Here is a 21,365-nt window from a genome sequence, read left to right as displayed (position 1 = left end):
CAAGCACAGTAGTGAGAGATTCGTTGTCTACAGCAATAAACAGATGATCGAAACGTCTATCCATTTTACTTATCAGTCACTTTCAAGCAAAAGCTGTGTACTGAAGGTCAGGGCGCAGTGACTCGGACTGGCCTCACTGCTTTATTCCTGAATAGCAATCCTAACTTTCTCTCTCTCTCTCTCTCTGTGTGTGTAAGCTAATGCATAAGACATGAGAGCACCAATGGCCAGAAAATGGATACTGCAAGCTGTGACTGCGTCCCAGCTTCAAACCAGCTTTCAGGGCAGTATTTAACCTCGGACACACCTCGATTTCAAAATTGAGGTTGAGGGTAATTGAAAATACTTGAACTTTAGGTTATGAGAATAAATTCGGACATATTTCGCCATACATTGTTAAGTGCATTGTACGATGCATACCGCGTGAGACAAATCCGCGACGCTGGCATGCTTAACGCGTAGCTGTTAAAGCTGTGAAAATAGGTTTATAAACGTCTGTTTTATTAAAGCAATTGTGCTTTTCAAGGCGTGCATTTGTAGCACTGAGGATATTTCGCTATCGTCTATGTTATCAGTGAGTAATTTTGTGGGTAACATTCCCGGCGCCGTGGACACCTAGAAGAGAAGTAAAGATAGCAGTGCTTCGAGGTGTCTTGCTGTCAAACTCAGTCGGCGTTCCCGGTAGGCGACAAGCGTCACTATCCAGTGGCGCCGCGGCGGCTCAACTTTGCAGTCGCATATTGCTATGGCAAATCAGTTCTGCGGAATCCCGCAAGGTGGAGGAAACGTCGAGAGAGGGATGACTGACAATTTTTTTTCCTTTCGTCAAGTAGTGCTACTAACGCACAATACAAGGGATTTACCGTGACTTGCGAATATAAGTGGCAATGCAGCGACGAATTTAGCCCTTAAGTATAGTACAGAGAAATCGACAGTTGAGACCTTTAATGAAGGGAGAAGCAATGACGTGGTATCAATCCAACAGGAATTCATAGTCAAGCAATATAAATACCTGTGTGTGAACATAAACGAAGGAAATACCTACTCAAGCGTCATCCAAGATAATCTGAAAATGAAAGGGAAGCGGAATGCAGCAATAATGAAACAGAGCACTTTGAGGTTAAAATGAATACCCGGTAGTGCGAGGAATTTGGAAAAGTGTATTGCTTCCAGCGCTAACGTTTTTTGTCAGAGTTGGAGAATAACCAGAGGTCTATAAGCCGACTGGCTTTGGGGGCCCATGATGAGACTACAAATTAGGCAGTGCAAGATGATATTGGTTGAGCTTTTTTTTTTAAGTCAGAGAAGCGCAAAGCAAAATTGGTTTTGAAGAAAAACTAGGGAACATGGATGAAAAAAAGAGCCAAAGAAAGCTATCGCTTTCTTAAACGACTGCACATTTATCGACCTCTATTGTTGTGTGTGTAAAGAAGCTACCACCAGTTCTCAGAATACACGTTTCCCATTCATGTTTTGAACAATTCGTTTGTAAAGGGGCCGAACCAATTTTGGGGGGTCAGTATTTTCATATTCCATAGGAGGTCGACTATTACTAATGAGTCTTTCATCTATGATGCTTCGCTTTAGTATCAACCTGCTGTGCACAGGCGATTACGTTATGTACAAAATGCAAGAGGCTATCAGTTGAAAACCAGACACCAAGCACTCCTAACATACTACACCAAATGCTAACATAGTTAGAAATGGGATAGCAGATTGGCCAACGTTGACCAAAATGGTGGCTTTTAGGAACCCTCAGCGACGAATATCTTGCCCTATACACTTCTTGACAGGGCTCTGGCAGTTTTTACATCGGTATTTTTATGTTCAGTGCTATCCTATTGCGCAATACACTTTTTCTCACGCTGTCAAAGCTACCTCGCATTGGAAATTGCGGAGCGTTAGCACTGGAGAGGAATTCAATCACAAAATGGTTTGCCTTCGCCACATCCTGCAACAGTGGCCTGTTAATTTGCCTGCTTTGGGGCTAGCTTCAAGAATTTTCTAGCCCGGTTTTCTTTTGTGTGCCAGAGTTGATTGGCTATTCTAGCGCTCGTCTTGCATCCTATCTGTTCGTCTCACTCTTTTTCGGCGTTTGATACCTGTTTTCCTGTCATACCAGCAAGGTTACGAGCGTCAATCCTTGACTAGTCTGCGAGGTATTGCGATCGCAACGAAAAAAGAAATAAAACGTGCTTATATGTCTCCTTGAAGTTAAACAGCGGCGGTTCGAGATTTGGCCAGAGTGTTTGATGCTGCATCGTCGGCTACCGTTATCGCCGTAAGAAACTGAGCACCACCCAGTGAAGAATCGTTCGTATCACGTGAAAGCCTCCGGATTTGAAGCAATTGTTCGTTACTTTTGTTGCTTTCTTTCCGTTTCTTTTTCTTTTGACTCTGCCTCCGAGTCGCTGCTCCAAATGGTCCATTCCTTAAGAAACGTTTCTGAGGGACGGTGATGATGACTTGCTCAAAATTTTGTCCTTTCTATGTTTTAATTCTTACTAGAAGACTTTTACCCCCTGTGGTGCCGAGTCAACGGGCAGAATGTGAAAAGAAAAAAAAACAACCACCAGATTAATTATTAACACAATTGCAAGCGGGACTACGAGAAACAATAAAGACGACCCCGTTCTTTGGGAACATGCACCCGACATAACCTCGAGAGACGGAAGGCAAGGGCGAAGGCACTCCTTCAAGACATAGATCAACATAAGCAGCAGGCGGTGTTCATTGACGCTGCCTGGGTTAAAAATAAAGATGCGTATACTTCCGTTGTTGTAGACACTCAAGGTAACATACGGGAAGTCATCCCCGTCTATACCAAGGACCCAACAGTAGCAGAACAAGTAGCAATCGCCTTAGCCATCCGGGCTAATCGGTGGACACATATTTACAGCGACTCTAGAACAGCCATGCGCAACTTTACCAACGGATATGTGACACGGATAGCAACAAAATTACTAGAGAAGGTCAACAGTGAGAGGACTGAAATCAGCTGGTTTCCTGCACATCTGGGGGTGGTGGACGGAGCTCGGAGAAACCTCAATGAGGTGGCAAATGAAGCAGCATGAGGACTTTCTAGCCGTGCTCTTCAAGACCGAGCAACTTACACTTCACCCGGGGAACACAGGGATCGATTATTAACATATAACGAAATCACGAAGCATTATTATTTAAGCAGAAGGGAATACCCATTGCCACACGGTAAGCTTTGCAGAGGGCAAGCGGTCACATTATGTTTGCTACAGACAAGAACATACCCAAGTCCAGATTTTATTAACAGGATCTATCCGGAGAGGGAAACTCAAACCAACTGTAATAAGTGTAATGGCATCATTACTCTTGACCACATGCTTTGGCAGTGCCCCGCGGCCTTCACGGACTATGACAAGGAACAAGAATGGTGGCGGCAAATGCTACACAGTGAATCACTCTCTGACCAATTACGGGCAGTCCAGAAGGCCTGCGACGTGGCTGAAGGGCTCGTTTTGACAGTCCCAACGTGGGAGCGGCCCGCGTCAACCTAGGATTTACCTTCAGGACCCAATAAAGTTCTTCATACCATACCATACCAGATTTTTTAAAACTCCATCAGATCTCTATATTGTGTTTGTACTAAAAATAATATTTGATGCACCCAGAAAGCTCACTATTAGAGTATATTCATAAATATACAGACAAATGAATGTGGATTTATCCACCCTGGGGACAAGATGCGGACGAGACAGATAACTTAAGCAATGTTCCTCAAGGTATTTTAATATAGGGCAATCTACTGGATATTTACGTCACTAAATAGCTCACTAATAAGTCGCTAAGCCTCCAACAAAGGCAAAGTTGTTGTTTACCGTGACATAAAAGTCGCTAACTAGCAAGTTTTTCGCCAAGGCTGAGCCTTTATAAAGCTGGCACCAGCTTTGATTTCTAAGATGACGCCGAGTTTTGATGACACTGCCACCAACCAAAGATCTTGTTTTAACACCTATAAGTCCATTTTTAAATTTAAAGCCGACTTCTCACCGTGGTCGATCACCGCTGAAGTGACGAGGCAGCGTTCATTTTCCTTGCACGTCCGCTTTCTCTCTTACTTTGCGAGCGTCCACCACCTTTAGTTGCCACAACCCTGCAGCATACATGTTTTCCTTGAAACAGATTTTCGTTGTTGTTGTTGTTGTTGTTGTTGCCGTTGTTGCCGCTGTTTTCTTTATTCGTGTGCGTGTGTGTGCACTCGAGGAATTCACGCGATACGCATTTATGCTAGCAAAAAACGGCCAAATCCTTTATTGTCCGCATTTTCGTTAGGGTAAAGTGCCTAACGAGGACTTTTTCGGAAACCGAGCAATGCTTCCCTTCCGATTTGACAGCTGTCGTGTGCTTTGTTTCCACTTGCCGCAGTAGCTGAATGGCCATTGGCCTTGCGCTGCTGAGCTCGACGTCGCGGCTTCGATGCCGGCGGCGCACTCGCGCACTTAGATTTAGGTGCATGCTAAAGACCGTCATCGGGGTCAAAATTAATCCGCAATTCTCCACTATGGCGCGCATCCCAATCGTATCGTGGTTGCGGCGCGTAAAATTTAATTTCTTAATTTGTCTCCTCAGTGAACATTTTTTTCGTGACGTTCGAATTTACACGTTCGATATTATTCACTGGCGGCATGGCTAGTTTCTGTTTTAGGCTTGTTTCGATTGCCGCGTACGATAGAACGGAGCCTGCGATGTATACGTGCGACTAAAAGTGCAGCGATCTTTTTTTTTTTCTTTCGCAGCGTGGGCATGCCGCCTCGAATTAACTGGTATACCTTACATGCTGAGGCTCTTCCAACGTAATGTATTGAAGCGATTCCGCGTTGCGGAGCTGTGCTAGAAGCAATTGTAAAGCTTTTGCTGATGATGTTATGGTTTGAAAACTTTTGCGTGAGTGAGAGTGTGCAGGAACCTCTGAGGCACCGATGGCTGAGCGTCATTACACTGCACCCCAGAAATTGTCTGTGCTGAAGCCATATAAACTGAGGTCATTCATTCAAGCAGAGTAAAGCAGCTAGCTCTGACTATCTCGTTTTTGTTTTTGTTTTTTTAGGGGGGGGGGGGGGGAGGTTCGCAAGATAGGCCTGTCCCGCGTAATAGTTGTCATTATATTTCGTAGCTTTTTCGGCCTGAGATGTGATCCGGACTGTGCACGAGCCGAGCCATCAAGTTCCGAGACAGTTTTGATTCGGGAAATTCTTGGATATGAATAGTTGTATAGTCCAAGCACTTGACAATATTTCGATGACTGAAACGAGTATGGTACTGTGCCCAGTCATATATCATATTAGGCACCTGTTTGGAAAACTTCCTAACCTGGGAGCTTTGCCGGCCTTAATAAGGAGCTTTTGGGGATACTTTAGCAAGCCAGAATCATGCTATTAGATTATAGAACGCTTGGATATGGCTAGATAAAGAGAAAATATGCGGAAATATAGACGACAAAATGCCCTCCCCCCACTCGCCCTAATAATAGCTACAGCTGCTAGTCGAAAACATTGCGTCATTCCTTACAAAGGTGGTTCTTGGCGCAAACAGGTTACATCTATGGGACTTAGCGGCAGCGTTTGCGGCTATCCTGAGTTCAGCATTCATTTCTATGTACCCTTAGGACACGTGAGGTCTCAATAAAATGAAAACTTTGACTCGAAACTTTTTTACACGCAATTGTAAAGGCCTGTTCACTTGAATAATTTACACTTCGCTGCCAATGCGCTTTATTTTTCGCGGAAGACGGCGTTCCTCCCCACAAACAACGCTTTCTGTCCAAATACATAGTACACCTCACGGCAACCAAAAGGAGTTCCTTGCACCTGTTCAGTTTCAGCTTGTGCGGCGGACAATGTACGCGGCCTCCGTCGATTGTTGCTTGGCGTTGAGTTCCGCCCAGAGAGAAACGAGTCGACGGTGGGGCGGAAAAAGGCTGCTATAAATGCCGACTTCAAAAGAACCATGCGAATAACAACTAGGGTTGAGAAACGTAGTTACCTTGAGCAGGGAGGAGTATGCAAACAACGTATTCAGAACAATGGCACCACCGGAGATTCTGCTGGCTGCGCGTCGTCAGCGTATGATGTCGAAACAGGCGCGGAGCAACGCACTTTGAGTGCGATATGTGGACGGCATGGTGATACCGTTTGGTGCCTAAGGTGAAGGACACTCTAAGAGGGCCTTCATCAATAAGAAGCCTTCTAAACGTTAGTTCAGGGGGGCTTTTAACGCTATCGTAAGGCTCTCGAGCGGAGATCGAGTGCTTTTCGGGACAAAAATGAGTTAACGCCACCACTACAATCCGAACACCGAGTTGCCTATTTTCGATTCAGATAGGTCCCGCAATCAAATAGCCGTGCTTTTATTTGCCGATTTTCTAGCAACCTCAATCTCACTAGAATCTCATATTCAGTGCTTTGTTCCCAAGAGGTATGATTCATGGCAGGAGAATGAATTAAAATAATTCTACAATATGTCCGGAAGTCCCTGCTGTAAACACGCTTCATGACTGAACTTTGTGGTTCCTAAACAATGGATATAAATATCGCCGGCGTCATTGACACCACTTTAACTATCAAGTGACATCTATTAAAGTGTACTACATCTTTTGGGGTTGGCGTTTGTTTGAAATCGACATCGACTTCGCATTGTAGGATGTAAGCGCGGCAGAGCATTTATTTACAAAGAGGGCCAACAGGTGGCTCGACATTTTTAAATTTATTTATTTATTTTATTTATTTATGGTACCCTCAAGGCCCGAAGGCATTACAGAGGGGAGTGGGAAAACGGGAAGTATAACAATAAAGTACGGAAAATAAACAATGCAGTGTGTTAGTAATTACTAATTATACAATACTATGCAATATCTTGCCCAATATTTGTAAGTACGACAGACAATGTAAACAAAGTAGCAACTTGATAATTCCTGTTAGTACAAAGTTAACCAGTGTCGTCCTTAGTCACCTGTAAGTACGGCAAGTAAATGAAATAACATGTTAATAATTCCTAATTATACAATGTTAGCTAAAGCCTTACGAAACAGTTTGTTGTCGACAATAGATACAATTTCACAGGGAAGGTGGTTCCACTGTCGTGATGATCTGGGAAAGAAAGATTGACTGAAAGTGTTAGTGTTAGTGTTAGTGTTTGAAGTCCGACCTTATGGCGATGATCCATGCGGCTCGATAGGTAATGAGGCTGAGAAATGAAGTTACTGTGAAGGGAGGAATGGTAATAAAATTTGTGAAACAGTGTCAAACGTGCTATTGTTCTGCGAGATGCAAGTGATGGAAGAGATAGATTGTCCTTCATTGATGTTACGCTAGCGGTACGGCTATAATTTGAAAATATGAATCGGACTGAGTTATTTTGGGCAAGCTCGAGTGAAGAAATGAGGTTTTCATGGTATGGGTCCCACACAGCTGCAGCGTATTCTAATTTAGGACGCACTAATGACTGGTAAAGTAGTAATTTTAAGGATGATGGTGCTTTGGAAAACTTGTGGCGTAAGTAACCGAGCATGCTATTAGCTTTACTTATTATGTGCTCAGTGTGAATGTTCCAGGTTAGTTTTGCTGTTATATGAACTCCTAAGTATTTGTATGAGTTAACGGGTTCTAGAGGAATGTTATTTAGATAGTAAGTAGGAAGAGTACTTGAAGTGTTCCTCAGCACGCGCATAAACTTACATTTATTAATATTAAGTTCCATAAGCCAAGTGTTACACCAATCAATCACGTAGTCCAAGTCAAACTGAAGAGCATTAGTGTCGTCGTTAGTAATTATTTCACCTGCTACTCTGCATTCTTGCGCGGGAAAGGGGTACACAGCCTGAGCTATCCCGCATTTCGTCAGCCTGAATTTGCCAGTGGACTCTGTGCGTGACGTGTGGCTTGTTCCTGATATTGATTTCTTTTCAACTTGTACGAAGTTGTTGCGTCATCTTAAGTCTGCTTTCTGTCACAGATGAGCACACCAAACATGAAACACAAACTAATGCTGCAGGTGGTCATTCGCGCAGCACACGCAATTTCCAGACTATTGATGAAGAGACCGGAAGAGTTTATGTTGCGTTACTAATTGCTATGGCTAGCCGGTATGGCTCAAGAGAGAAAGAAAAATAAATAAAATGGAAATGGCAGCGAGGTCATCCAGAACAGTATAGGCACTTTGCTACATTACGCAACCATCTAGATATTTATGGCTGGTCGCAGTCAAGCATTCAATGTGGGGGCACAGGGGGACACGCGTGTTATTTATTGGGATATGCATACTGTTTTCCTGGCATGAGACGCAGGAAAATAGCGTTTTGCGTGTTTATTGTTTTTATTTACGTTTGTGAATTTTTTCTGAAATATGCGTTATTCCTTTTCATAGCCCGAGAATTGGTGTCACAGAGTGTTTACAGACTGATTACTATGCCTTGTCTTATCACACTTTCACCTAGCTACCGCGCATATGAAGTGTACTCATATCTTTTTCCCTTTGACGTTCCATTTTATGGCTATGGATACCGTGCATTAACAACCGTATTTAACACGCGCATAAATATTCTCTCACTGTAGACTGCATATTTCTCCGAGAGACGTTAAGAGTGTGTCCACCTGTATGTGTCAATTAAAAAGAAAATGATATAGCTCTTTCGACTGATTACGAAAAATTCTTGTGTAGCCGTAGCCTGACGGGACAGCAAATGCACTCCAGCAACCAAGGTAAGCGCCTACGTATAAATCGCACTAGTTCCGCAAACAGTCACCAACGTGGGAAAGGAAATTAACTTTCTATGTCTTATAGTGATTTTTTTCGTTTTTTTATGTGTGTGTATTTCAATCATGGTTTGTATGAGAAAGCAACGCGATTTAAAGAACCCAAGCGGCACGCATATTTCAGAATCCAAGAGTCCATTAAGCACGTACAACTGAGGAGATAAAAAGAGTGAAAAGTCAGAAAAAGCTAACTGGGGCACCTGCAGCGACGAGAGTAGATGCGAGACAGTCTAAGCGGGAAGAATCTGCTGCTAAGGTGCTGCAAAGCCCCATTTTCTGATCGCCCTAAAGAAACCTTCTCAATTAACAATGATGACATCGCGTGAATTTTCAGCAATTCTGTAAGCAGAGCACGTGACACTATTGTGCAAGAAGTGACTCACATACGTATTCCAATTACACGACGGTGGCTAAAATTACAGCAGAACGACAGAGGTATTGCCACGTCCATGCTCCCGCCACTGCTAGTGGCCCATTGTCAGTGTTGATACCTTGACGCTCGACGGCTGGAGAGACACAATAGAGCGAGCGTTTCGCTCACAAACTTGGCAATTGCTCATAATGACCCCAGCCAATTTATGCGTTGGCCATGTCATGCGCAAGCACGAATTTCCTGATCAACTTGTCGCCTTACGGTTTACCGCAGGATTCCTGACTATTGTGAACGAGCTCACCCGACAGTACCAGTGGAAAACGTTCAAGGTTTATCTTGGCCCGATGCCCGTCGTGTTCGTGCATACTCCAGATGCGGCTGAGGTAACTACCTACGCAGCGCCTTGCGCAAGATGTACGCTGGGAAAACAACGTGACGGCAGTGGCGTTGGGGTTGCCACATGGCCCGTTTCCCACCGGCACAGCTGGTTATTTAGCTTGCACGTGCCGGCCACTGGTGCAACTTCTATGTACACCGGCACGCCATTTTGGCGATTTTCTGGTTCTCTCAAAATCAGCACCTGCATTGCAAGTGCTCAGTCAGCCATTTATGCATTACAAAAAGCTGAATTCTCGCAAAGGGTTTCATTCCTAATTTCCTTGAATAGTTCATGAGTGAAACATTTGTGCCAACCGATGTTGCGAGACATCAGCAGTTCATCCTTTCACTTTTTTTCCGAATTATCCTTATGAGCCCAAGCGCTACTTCTGCGTCTCTAGGATATGTTTTCTGAGCGTTGACGCTAATAGCACGAGCTGACACGACCCGGTCGGGCCATCTGAGACAAATGGACGCTCATTGTTCACCCCTCCTGCACGCACACATCCCTCCCTGCACGGACTGCAGAAGCGACGTTGGAAGGAGCTGTTGGTTTTGCCCACCAGTCTTCTTAAATTTTTAAACGTATACCAAATTTTATAGAAGATTTTTCAACACTTCAAGTCGTCCAACCCCTGTGTGACGTATAAATGTGGCGTAAAATGAAGCTGCGGTCGCATTTCCCTCTTGCCACGAGCTGATTCCCGATTGGCGGTTTGCGCAACACGCGATTTCACGCATTGTCCCTTCAGCAGCAAGAGCTGAGAGGCTGTTTCACCACTCTGTATGGTGAAGCTCTATTTTACGCCGCCCTATTGCCTCACACGGCGTTGCTCAAGAACACCCGTGTTGCGAGGCCACGTGCGTAAACAGATAAATTGAAAAAAAAATTTGGCGGAATTTTTTTTTAACTAGAAATTTAGAAACACGGAAATGCGCTGTTATGACAATTCTCTTCAACTTTGCAATGTAAGTGTGAGCTTAAAATGGATTAGTTCATTTAGTGAGTGAGTGAGTGAGTGAGTGAGTGAGTGAGTGAGTGAGTGAGTGAGTGAGTGAGTGAGTGAGTGAGTGAGTGAGTGAGTGAGTGAGTGAGTGAGTGAGTGAGTGAGTGAGTGAGTGAGTGAGTGAGTGAGTGAGTGAGTGAGTGAGTGAGTGAGTGAGTGAGTGAGTGAGTGAGTGAGTGAGTGAGTGAGTGAGTGAGTGAGTGAGTGAGTGAGTGAGTGAGTGAGTGAGTGAGTGAGTGAGTGAGTGAGTGAGTGAGTGAGTGAGTGAGTGAGTGAGTGAGTGAGTGAGTGAGTGAGTGAGTGAGTGAGTGAGTGAGTGAGTGAGTGAGTGAGTGAGTGAGTGAGTGAGTGAACTTTATTTCGGTCCAGGGAAGACGAAAAGGTGAATGGATTGCTTTCGTATTTCTTGCAAATGATGTCCGCCTGGGCAGATAATTCTTCTGCATTTGCAAGATTCGAGCAAATTTCAGAGATGGCAGTGATAGTTTTTTTTGTGTGTGTGTGTGGGTTTTGCACAGAAGTTTTAGCAATGAAGGTAACTTGAAAAGAAGAAGAAACTTAAAAACAAACATTTTCCCCCTGATCAACTCCAACTGCTGGTGTCCATGACGAAAGGCGTCTATGATATAAAGCTACTTTGGTCCTAAAAGACAACTTCAAAATGCGCACTAAGCTTGTATACGTGATTCTGGAAACACAGTTTGCAGGATATTCGGAAGCCATAGTAGCCCGCGAAAAAAAATAAAGACAGCACTTGATTCTCTTCTAAAGGAAATGGCCCATTGCCCTGATCTGTCCCACTTGTTCACAAGCGTTTATGACTGTGAAAACATTCTTGCATCTACATGTAATACTGTATAGAAATGTGTCAGTTATTATTTATATTGCTTAAAGAGGGACCTGAACAGTTAATGAATAGGCACTAGCTGTCGAATACCCGATCGTCTAATCGTATTTCCTATAGCAAGCCACACACAAAAATGAGCACGGTATGAAGCAAGGGTCGTATTCACCAAATTTCGCTCACTTGAAACGTGTTTCCTCAGTGACTGGCGCGCGCACACTCGCCGCTCACGTTAGCGATCGGTGTAACAACGAGCCTATCACTGTCGCGATGACCCATCGCGTACGGCACCTACAGCACAGAAAGGCCCGCATTCACGAAAAGCTCTTACCCTCTAACTGTTCGTACAAGCAAATTCCAGCCGCTCCTGACGATGGGCATATTATTGGTGAAGGCAACCGGGCGAGAGGAAGGAGCCCTTACGAACGGACGATTCTATCAATTTGAGCCAAGTCTTTGGTTCTTAAGGGCCGAGGTTTTGTTCCTCATCGTCAGATGGCACGCACACGTAAAGAATCAATTTCCTGACTTGACAGAGAAGCGCGGACATATTTTCAACCGTAGAGGAAATAATTTGACTTTACTTGGAATTTGGCCCGGTGAAAAGATTTTCCCATGCTGCAGGGTGATGCAACCACAAAACTTGCGACAATTCACAAATAGCTCTTACGCTAGCATCGATCGCAAAAGCAAATTAGCGATGGCAGCCGACCAATCGCAAAGAGCACTTACGAAGTAATACATGTGTGGGTTCAGCCCAGTTTATTATTATTTCGCTTTCACTAAGCCGTAGCCACGATACCGAATAGCTCTTTTTTTTATTCCTGACAAACGTGCGTTCATTACGTCGCTATTCGATTGTGACAGCCAGAGAATGGTCATACCAGAGGAGCGCTGAAACTATCTAAGAAAAATAAAAGAACGTGTTTGCCCGCCGTTACTTTCTTGCCCGTCAGTATCAAGTTATGCTGCAAGTTAAAAAGTTTTCCGGTGTGGAGATTCCCTCCCGCATATTCAGTTACAACTCGTTCATATCAGCATCGGCGTCGCGCATTGCAGACCCTGCTGACGAGCAAGGAGAACTTCCGGAAACCTTTCGTGTACAGGTTCCTGTCAAGCTGGCTGGGCCCGCACAACCTGGTGACTGCGTAAGTTGGAAAGTGCTGACAGTTGTTGGCTTTTGCTTTGTTTCGAGAAAGTTCTTTTATTGTTCTAAACTAGACGCCCGGATTAAGAGATATTCAAAAAATTACAAAGGGAGAACTTCTGAAGGCTTGAAGCACTTATGTAATTTAATCGAGATAGATCGTCAAGGGGTTAGTGCGTGGTGCTTTCAACAAACGACCGTCTCAAAATGTTAAATTTGGCGAATTTGACATGTTGGTCTTTTTGTTTCATTTTCAGAAGGTTAAGAATTGTGACAGACACCGTAAATTACGTGATAATCGTATGTAACGTATTAATTGCATATTTTTTTTTCTAATTAGGTTTTTAGTTGTGATCTTAGCGCACAGGTTTGAGTTGCAGGATTGAAGCCGACCAATGGCTCATGGCTTGTCTTACATAGAGGCACTGTTCAGGGTATCACCACTTTCGTGATGTTTCTCCGCAATCTCAGCAACGAAATGTATTGTCGTAGCATGACGTTAGCGTATGAGTAAAACGCCAGTACATTTTGCCGCAAGTTTTCTGACAGATGTTTGTATCAAAAGTGATGAAATACAACTTCGTGGACATTGCATAGGCACTTACAGGCTTCAATACTGCAAATGGAACATGTGGGCTACATCCATTAATTATTTTAAAAAATGATACCTAGTAAAATTGAGAGGTATTCGACGATTCCCCAATTTCTGATGTGTATCAGTGCTAAAAATCCTGGGCAGCAAAATAGTGATTTTGTCTTCAGTCTCCTATTATTATTAATTCTAGACAGTAGTCTCCTAAAGAGCCGGTATATGTATAAAAACATAGGCACGCTCAATCATACATACGTTCGCACGAAGCACCACATAACGGTAAAACAGATAAGGAGGAAAGAACTAAACGTTCTAAATTACTAAACATAGCTACAGTTATCGACCAAGAGCAACTTGACCCCTTATTCAAAACTCGAAAAGAAGGGTCGGTATAATGTAATGGTTCCTTGTGGCGGAATTTATTACCTTTTTATCATTTATCACTCACGAATGGGCGATTCTTCTAACTCATTTAGGTGCAGCGCCACTCTTACTACTAACGAAATGTAAAGAAAGGCAGAGAAAAAGATTTGGAATAGAATCGTTCTTTGATCAGAGCGCTGGGCCAGGATAGTGTAATGATTCTATCCCGATGCTAATCCTTCTCGCTGTTCGCGCTGTTCGCGAGGTATCCCCCCCATCAACTGATCGTGAACGGTGGTTGATGAGAAAGGAATAGAATTGAGCGAAAGGAATCCTTACATTATACCGGCTTTGATCCCCTCTCCTTCCGTAGGCCGGCCATCACCTATTGATGGGGTATTTATGAAAGGCGTTTCATTGCGAAGCGTTCTTGACGAGTTCAACCATGTTTTCTGTGACGGGCATGTCGCCTCTTTCACGAAACACGAACGCGCTTGACCCGTGCGGCTGACGTCAACTTCCGTTATATCTGCGCTTTGACATCTTACTTTAGAATAAAAAATCCGTATACACACAATCACATTTGTCGATGAGCTAAAATAAGAGCACCATTTCAGCCGTCATAAAGATTTATTTTCGTCGAACGAAAAAGCTAAACATGCAATAGTGCGAGGACCTGCGCGACTGTGGTCTGGCTCTGCTCGGGTTGCTCCAAAAATGCTCTGGAGACGCACATTTGGCTCGCTCCCCCCTTGGCGCTTGCAGATTTCCAGAAACGCACATGTCTGTGCCCCAGGCGTCATTGGGTATGTGCCCATACATAAACAGACATACCCATATGATACACGCGTCGCAAAACCAAGTATAACATCGCATTACGTAGATGTGAAGCGTAGTCGAGTCTGGCTTATTATTTTAGTAATATCTTCCGTTCGCGTTTTTCTCGACTACGCCTACGACGCAACCATAAATTGATTTTGCAGACCAGCGTTGGTGGCGATTTTATGATGGTAGGTTCACGCCTTCATGGCCTTGTGAAGCAGAACAGTATCCTGCCGAAAAGAAGTGTATAGCCTTCTTGCATTTGATCACCTCGTCCAGGTAAGGTTTTGGTAGAGTCTGCAGCCCGTTGACGTAGCCCTAACAATTAATTTTCACTCAATTCTCTTTCTCCTTGTATTGTGGGTTAAATTTCAATGAGGAAGTATTCTAATGGCGGGGTAACGGCGCTTCGATTGGTGTATGTCGGAAAAATTCCTTCTCCACTTCTGCGTGCACTGTGCGAGGTAGAGAACCGCGGTAGTAGAGAGAGGGTATTGAAAAGCCGCAGGTTGCCTGGAGGAGGAGGCATTAGGAGGATGGGCCCAGCACTGGAGCGGTGCTGGTTGCTTCAAACGCCATGCCGACGCTGTGTAGAACGAGGTGTCGACGCTGCCTTGGAAAGCTACGTCGCGCCTAAAGAAAGTTCGGTCTAGGCAGATGCTGCGGCAGAGTTGTAAGCAACGTTATGTAATAGCCTGAGTGACTATCCTTAAGACTATCCCATAATAGCTATTTCTATGTCTCAGAAGTTGCGATAGCAGCAGTCGTCAGGTAATGTCACCGAAACCAACGTTTCGACAAGGGGACACGTCCCCCTCCCGAAACGTTGGCTTCAGTGATCATCTTTGACCAGCTACGACTCACCAGTCCAAGCCCACATCTTCCTGTGAGCTTTTGTTTTGTTGACGCATCTTGAGAGTACGTGAATGGTGCGCGCAGCCGAGTGATACAGTGGTCCCGCATACAGCTCGCTCAGCGTAACACGAAGAGCCCCACGATGTGGGTGGCTCCGAATCCACAAAGCTTATGTTACGCATATGCGTGCAGTCCCTTACGGGTCATCAGCGTGGCGACAATCTGGTTATAATAGTGAGCACTATCAGGAGTGGTGCGAAGGAGCCTGTGTGGCTGAGGCACCGGCCAATAAAGAATGCACACTTGCGTCAGAAAAGTTTAGTGAATATTAGGTTGAAGAGGCTAGGCATATTGTTGATAGAACTGTGTTCCATAGGTCGCAACCAACGCTGACATCAAGTTTGCTATTATAATTGGCTAACGCCAGTTTTTACGAGTCACTCTATAAGGCACGAAATGATGCGTGTACGCAGGCCATGGGTCTGAATCCATTAAGCTTTTTTTAAAAGCTCGTAACAGTAGCATCTCACTGGCCAGCCGCCTTCGCTAATGTTGATTATCATTGTCAGGTTGCACCTCTTCTGATGCACCACTCTAGCGTATGGACTGCTTTGTCAGTCCAGGACTTAGGCTTTACCAACGCAGGAACATTTCTTTCGTAAGAACAAGTTCTCTCGGACTGGCTGCCTCCTCCGCAAATAATATGATCGCTTTCACAAATGGCCCTCACCTGTTCTTATGAGCCCTTCCAACATAGAAGTGTCTTCTTAACACGGCCACTGTACCCGCAGTCATTAACAGGTTCTAACACAAGAATGGTTCATAAGAGCAGACGACGGCGATCATTATATATGTATACAGCTAAATTACAGTTAGCGAACGCGGCCTGCCATAGACGAAGAATCCTTACTTGCAAAAATCTATTCGGTTATAGGGCCTCCTTCCCAAAGCTTTTCTTTCGTAACTGTTATTTCCCTTTGGAAGGTTGCCTTCGTTAAATACACATCCGTCATCACGATTGGCTGGTATCGCCTCCTGCTAAAAGTTCTAACTAAAATATTTTTTCGTGCATATACTTCCTTAAGGGCCCTTGTTCGCAGCCAGGGGTGTTGCCACCTCTTGGACACGCTGCTGTAATTGAGCACATGCCTCGTCAACGTCAACTGAGCTTTGAACACCTCTCATCATATGCCTGACAGTGATTAGTAATGCCAGAGAAAAATGTCCCCAAAAGTATTCTTCATCTGCAGTGGGCACGTAACTCTGCGCCACACTGCAGGCAGTGATTTGTGAAAAAAGCAGCATTTCGAGAAAGCTGTTTACTGTACTGTATCTTGAAAATATTGTTGTAAGCAGATTGCACTGTTCGTGCGTTAGACGGAAGCGCATTAGGTCCGCTGGAAGTACTGTCCACTGTAGTTTAGTGATTCCCTTGTTCGTCACCTTCACTCCCTCTTTGGTCGTACAGGCGAACCTGCCGATATTGACATATCTAAACACTTCAACAGGTAAGCAATAAACTCTGCCCCTCAATCCGTTCGTTATTCACTATTTTTATTTGAGGAAGTATGTTTAAGGAGGTACTTACTCCTTTGCTCCAACGTGTGAAAGAAAGAGATACACTTTGCAAATAATACAGTCAATGCGGTCAATAAAATCAATACATACAAAAAGCGCTTAAGAAAGAGTTTTGTGAACCGTTTGCGAGACGTGGCGCAGCTATCGCACTATAATGCAATTTTAATGAATCCCATGCGTGCGGCAGCATCTGGGTAAGAACACAGTTAACCTTAGACAAGAAACACTGATTTCTTTTTTTTGCTCAAAGGAACTTCAGTCGTTCTTACTGAAACAATTGTCATAATGCATGGATTACAGCTTCTGCCATTAACCGTTTAGAAGCTTTCCTGGCGCATATTGTGTTTTTCGTGTCTGATCCACTTGATGCGCGATTGCAAGAAGGAGATTTTGGCTAATAAATATACACTACCATCACGTAGTGTTAGAGCAAATGTATACAGGTTGTTGGTTGCCGTATGCGGATTGACAAAAAGGCGACCTCTGGTGTGCCTAGCAAGGACCTGTGAAGCGATGGCTTGTACAATATCGTTGCTGCCTTTCCGACCTCACAAGGGAACGTCACGTCAGTTTCTTGGCATAAAAATGGGCTACACACATTCAAAACATAACAAAGGCCGTCATTCACTAACGGTTTGTAGTGCCGATTGTGGCCCCTATCGTGCCTAAAATCAGGCTTTAGATGCGGGCTTGAGGCATCGAAAACCAGGACATTATGTACCTAAAAAATTTGGTCTCTATCGATGACGTGGTGACTGATTTATTGTACGATGAAGAAACGTTGCGCCCGTTTCGCTAAGCCATGGGCCGATCCCAAAACGGGTACAACGTTACAAAGTGTATCAAATCGCCAGCCGCCACGATGAAAGTACTGTGAAAAGTGGGCCGATCCCGAAGGCTAAGTCAAATAGTGCCTCAAAGCACGAAGTAATTTGAGGTACTATTTGACATCGCAGAGAGAGAGAGAGCGAGAATACAGAAGGCAGGGAGGTTAACCAGAGGTAGTTCCGGTTGGCTACCCTGCACGGGGGTAAAGGTTAAGGGGGATAAAAAGATAAAGAGAGTGGAAGGGGGAGATAGAGAGAAAGCGAGACGAGCCCTAACAAAGCGCGTACACTATAGAGCAGTAGTGGGCGGCGTTCTTAAAGTCTATCGTTAATCCCCGTAGACCGCAGGAACCTTAATAACACGACTAAGGCCTTCAACGCGGATGTTCCTTCAGAGCACTGACCTAAAGCTTTCAGTTCTGATAGTGGACGATTGTCCAACTGGTCCAGTACTCTGCACATCACTTGTCTCTGGGCACTATATCGCGGGCAGACACAGATAATGTGCGTGAGCGTCTCTTCGCTATTGCATGTGTCGCACGTGGGGCTGTTGGCCATTCCAATAAGGAAAGCATATGAGTTCGTAAAGACAACGCCTAGCCACAGACGGTACAGCATCGTCTGTTCACGTCGTGGTAACTCAGGCGGGAGGTGCATCCGTATGTCCGGAGTCAACGAACGCAAACGACACATGGTGTAAACGGTCGAGTCCTACGGGGCAAAGTACAACCACGGGACATCAATCTCAGCCCAGCCGCAGCGTCTGTTCGCGAAAGCGAAGTGAATACTCGTTGATCACTTTCATGCGCAGATCGGGTGGCTTCGTCGGCGTGGTCCTTCCCACTGATGATACAATGTCCTGGAAGCCATTGAAAGATTATGTTGTGTCCCTTGTCATGGCTGTGACGATATATGTGTCGAATTTCTGAGGCCAGTTGTTCATTGGGTCCGTGGCGCATCGGGCTTTGTATGCACTAAAGGGCGGCCTTCGAGTCACTAAAGACAGTCCATTGTTGCGGTGGTTCCTGCTTGATGAAATGAAGTGCAGCACGGAGTGCCGCGAGTTCTGCACCCGTCGATGTGGTCACACATGAAGTTTTTAATTTGATTTCTTCAGGTTTTGCGGGGATGAAGACTGCAGTAGCAGAGCTGTTCAGTTTCACCGAACCATCTGTGTAGACATGTTGGCGGAATCTGTGCACGTTGTGAATGTGTTCCAAAGTTGCTTGTTTCAAAGATTGCAAAGGCGCTGCTCCAGCTTTGTTTCTGATGCCTGGAATTGTCGACTACACTTGCGGCCGGTGCAGACACCACAATGGGTTGGATAATCGTGTAGCAGGCGTAAATTGTGATGGCAAGTAGGACTGATGTCTTACAATACTTTTGGTAAAAGTTGAATGCATGTGGCCTTTTTGCTGGCACGCAAGCAAGGTGGTGGGAGGGAATCCGAGTCAGGTGTCGGATGTGTGCTCTCAGGACATCTGTATCGATGTAGACTGTCAAATGAACTTCTCTGGCTTCTATGTGACGTGGCGCACGCGAAGGACAGTGGTATGGTAGACAATACTTTGCGCGTTCCATTCCTACGTCTGTGGCCTTATTGAAACCACAATTAGGACTCTCTAGACCCGCAATGGACGCAATGGACGTAACTGCGGATTCAGTTCCCTAACCAGATATTCCGCCACTCAGGGGCAGAATCCTACCGCCGCTTGCGGTGGGATTCTACGCTACTGACTCCCGTAATATAAAACACGTGGCACCAGGTCAGCGGACTGACTTGGGAATCCGGTCCATCGAATGAATGCAGCATTATTCAAAAGGTCGAGTGCTAATACTGGACGTTAACCCGGCTCATCAATGAAAACAATGTTATGTTCTAAATGCTCCTTTTCCGTTTCGGCACAGAACCGAGCACCTCTCTCCTAGTTGTAAGGTGAATTTGCCGATGGGCCTTATGCTTCAAGAGGCTTAGAAAGCCAGACCATGGTTATTTTACCGGCGAAAGTTCAGCTTTGACAGAGGCGTCACTGATAGCTCTACCAGTGATTTGGGCAGGAAAAAGAGAAGCCGTCAAGGATGTCGCCAAAGAAATGAGCCACAATTGAGCACAATGTGCGTAGCCATATCTTTTCGCCATTCGCGTCAGCGTTATACTGTCATCGGGAATGATGGCCCGAGCTGCTTCTTTTTTGCGAAGGAATAAGGATAGATAGAAAGAGTATAGGCTGCGACGTCAATTCTTTATTACCGCCATAAGAACAATTTGGCGGGCTTTATATCGCACTGCCAAATTAATCGTGGCTGTAGCCTCTGCTGCTTACATTCCGAACACGCCCTGGCGGGAGCGAGCGACAAAGTCCCGACACCATCGCCCCGAACATTTTGCCGAACTCTTTCAATCTTAGGCGAACTTCTAAGGTAAAAAAAAAACAGTGCAAACACACAGGACAACCACAAAGAAGACATGAGACAAGCACTAGCGTCGACTTGTTGGCAGCGCTAGCGCTTGTCTCTTCTTTGTCGTTGTCCTGCGTGTTGGCGCTGGTTTTTTTTTCACCTTAACATACTATGTACGAACTAGCTGCATGCAACCGAAGTTTTATTGTGAGAACTTGACCGACTGTCAGCAACAGCGACAATGCCAACGACAGGGGCAGTAAATCTGTGGTTTGGGCCAGTTGACCCAATCAACCACTTTAGACAGTGTTAAGGCAGAAAGCTGGCTTCGTTGGTTGCTCTAATTGTGCGAAATATATGCACGTACGTCTTTGCAGCGCTATGGCTGGTGCAGAGAGTGACACACCGCGCGACTTGTCTATTTCATGTTGCGTTCCGTCTGCAGCGCCGGCAAAGACGCAACACTAATTTAAAAATGAATAGGTGAAAAAGAAATCGAAAGGAAAGCATGGAAAAAGAAAAGGACACGTACGACAAGGAGTGGGCCAGTCCTTGTCGCATGTGTTGTTTTCTTCGTCCCAGTCTATATACGTGCAGCTTCCTCTAAATACGGCGTCACGACGATAATGGCAGGACGGCGGCGGCATCTCAACGCTGACGGAACGGCCACGGCCCGCTGACAGCGACAGTGACGGCAATGACGGCATGATGACGGCTCTACGTTGATTAACATCTAAAAGCTTTCTTTTTATATATTTTTCATTTTTTTGCGAGCTAAAGGTCGAAAATCCCCGCTCTGCTCAAAGCTCACATCGCCGCACTTGGATGTTGTTCAATCACCAGCGGTGGCGGTTGGCGAGGAATTATTTTTTTAATGACCACACCAAGTGGCGTGGGCGAAACTGAGGGCGACGATTGACAGCAGCAAGACGAATATGGCGGCGCATGGCACAACGCTAAGAAAATCATGAACAGAGCAAGCCTAGTTTTGGGCTACATTTTGCCGCGAGAGGTAAATGAAAGGAATGCCAATATACTACGAAACAGCAGAGTTGATCTCATCAATCCGACGTATTTAGTTGTGAGATAGTTATTTAGGTTATTACAAAGGCATTAAACAACGGGGCGGATGTTTAAAAATTGTGATTACAGCTAGAACATTGAAATCTACGGACTGATTCGTCGCATTGGTATCACTCAAATGGGGTGATAAACTTATGTCATGTGCCGATTTGTGGGCAAACAAGCACCCTATTTTTGTCCCCTTTTAGCCTTAGTATCTCTAGAACAGTACAATGACATTAGGTTTATTCTAGCGTTAGAATTCGGCAAGAAGCATTTCACCGCAAAACATGAAGGAACTTGTATACTCTATACAGTTTCGCCTAGCAATAAC

General features: G+C 44.9%; 1 protein-coding gene across 1 annotated transcript in view; it reads left to right on the top strand.

Moving 5' to 3' along the window:
* LOC139060230 (cytochrome P450 4V2-like) overlaps positions 1 to 21,365 on the top strand; it is a 70,184-nt gene that overhangs the window by 1,381 nt on the left and 47,438 nt on the right. The window contains exons 2-3 of the mRNA XM_070539290.1: positions 9,430 to 9,539; positions 12,445 to 12,533. Of these exons, the coding sequence (XP_070395391.1) occupies positions 9,430 to 9,539; positions 12,445 to 12,533 (199 nt within the window). The remainder of the gene's footprint in view (positions 1 to 9,429; positions 9,540 to 12,444; positions 12,534 to 21,365) is intronic.

The sequence above is a fragment of the Dermacentor albipictus genome, chromosome 1 (genome assembly GCF_038994185.2).
Source record: "Dermacentor albipictus isolate Rhodes 1998 colony chromosome 1, USDA_Dalb.pri_finalv2, whole genome shotgun sequence".
Taxonomy (NCBI): Eukaryota; Metazoa; Arthropoda; class Arachnida; order Ixodida; family Ixodidae; genus Dermacentor; species Dermacentor albipictus.
Note: the sequence above shows the minus strand (reverse complement) of the source record. Positions and strands in the feature narration are given on the sequence as shown.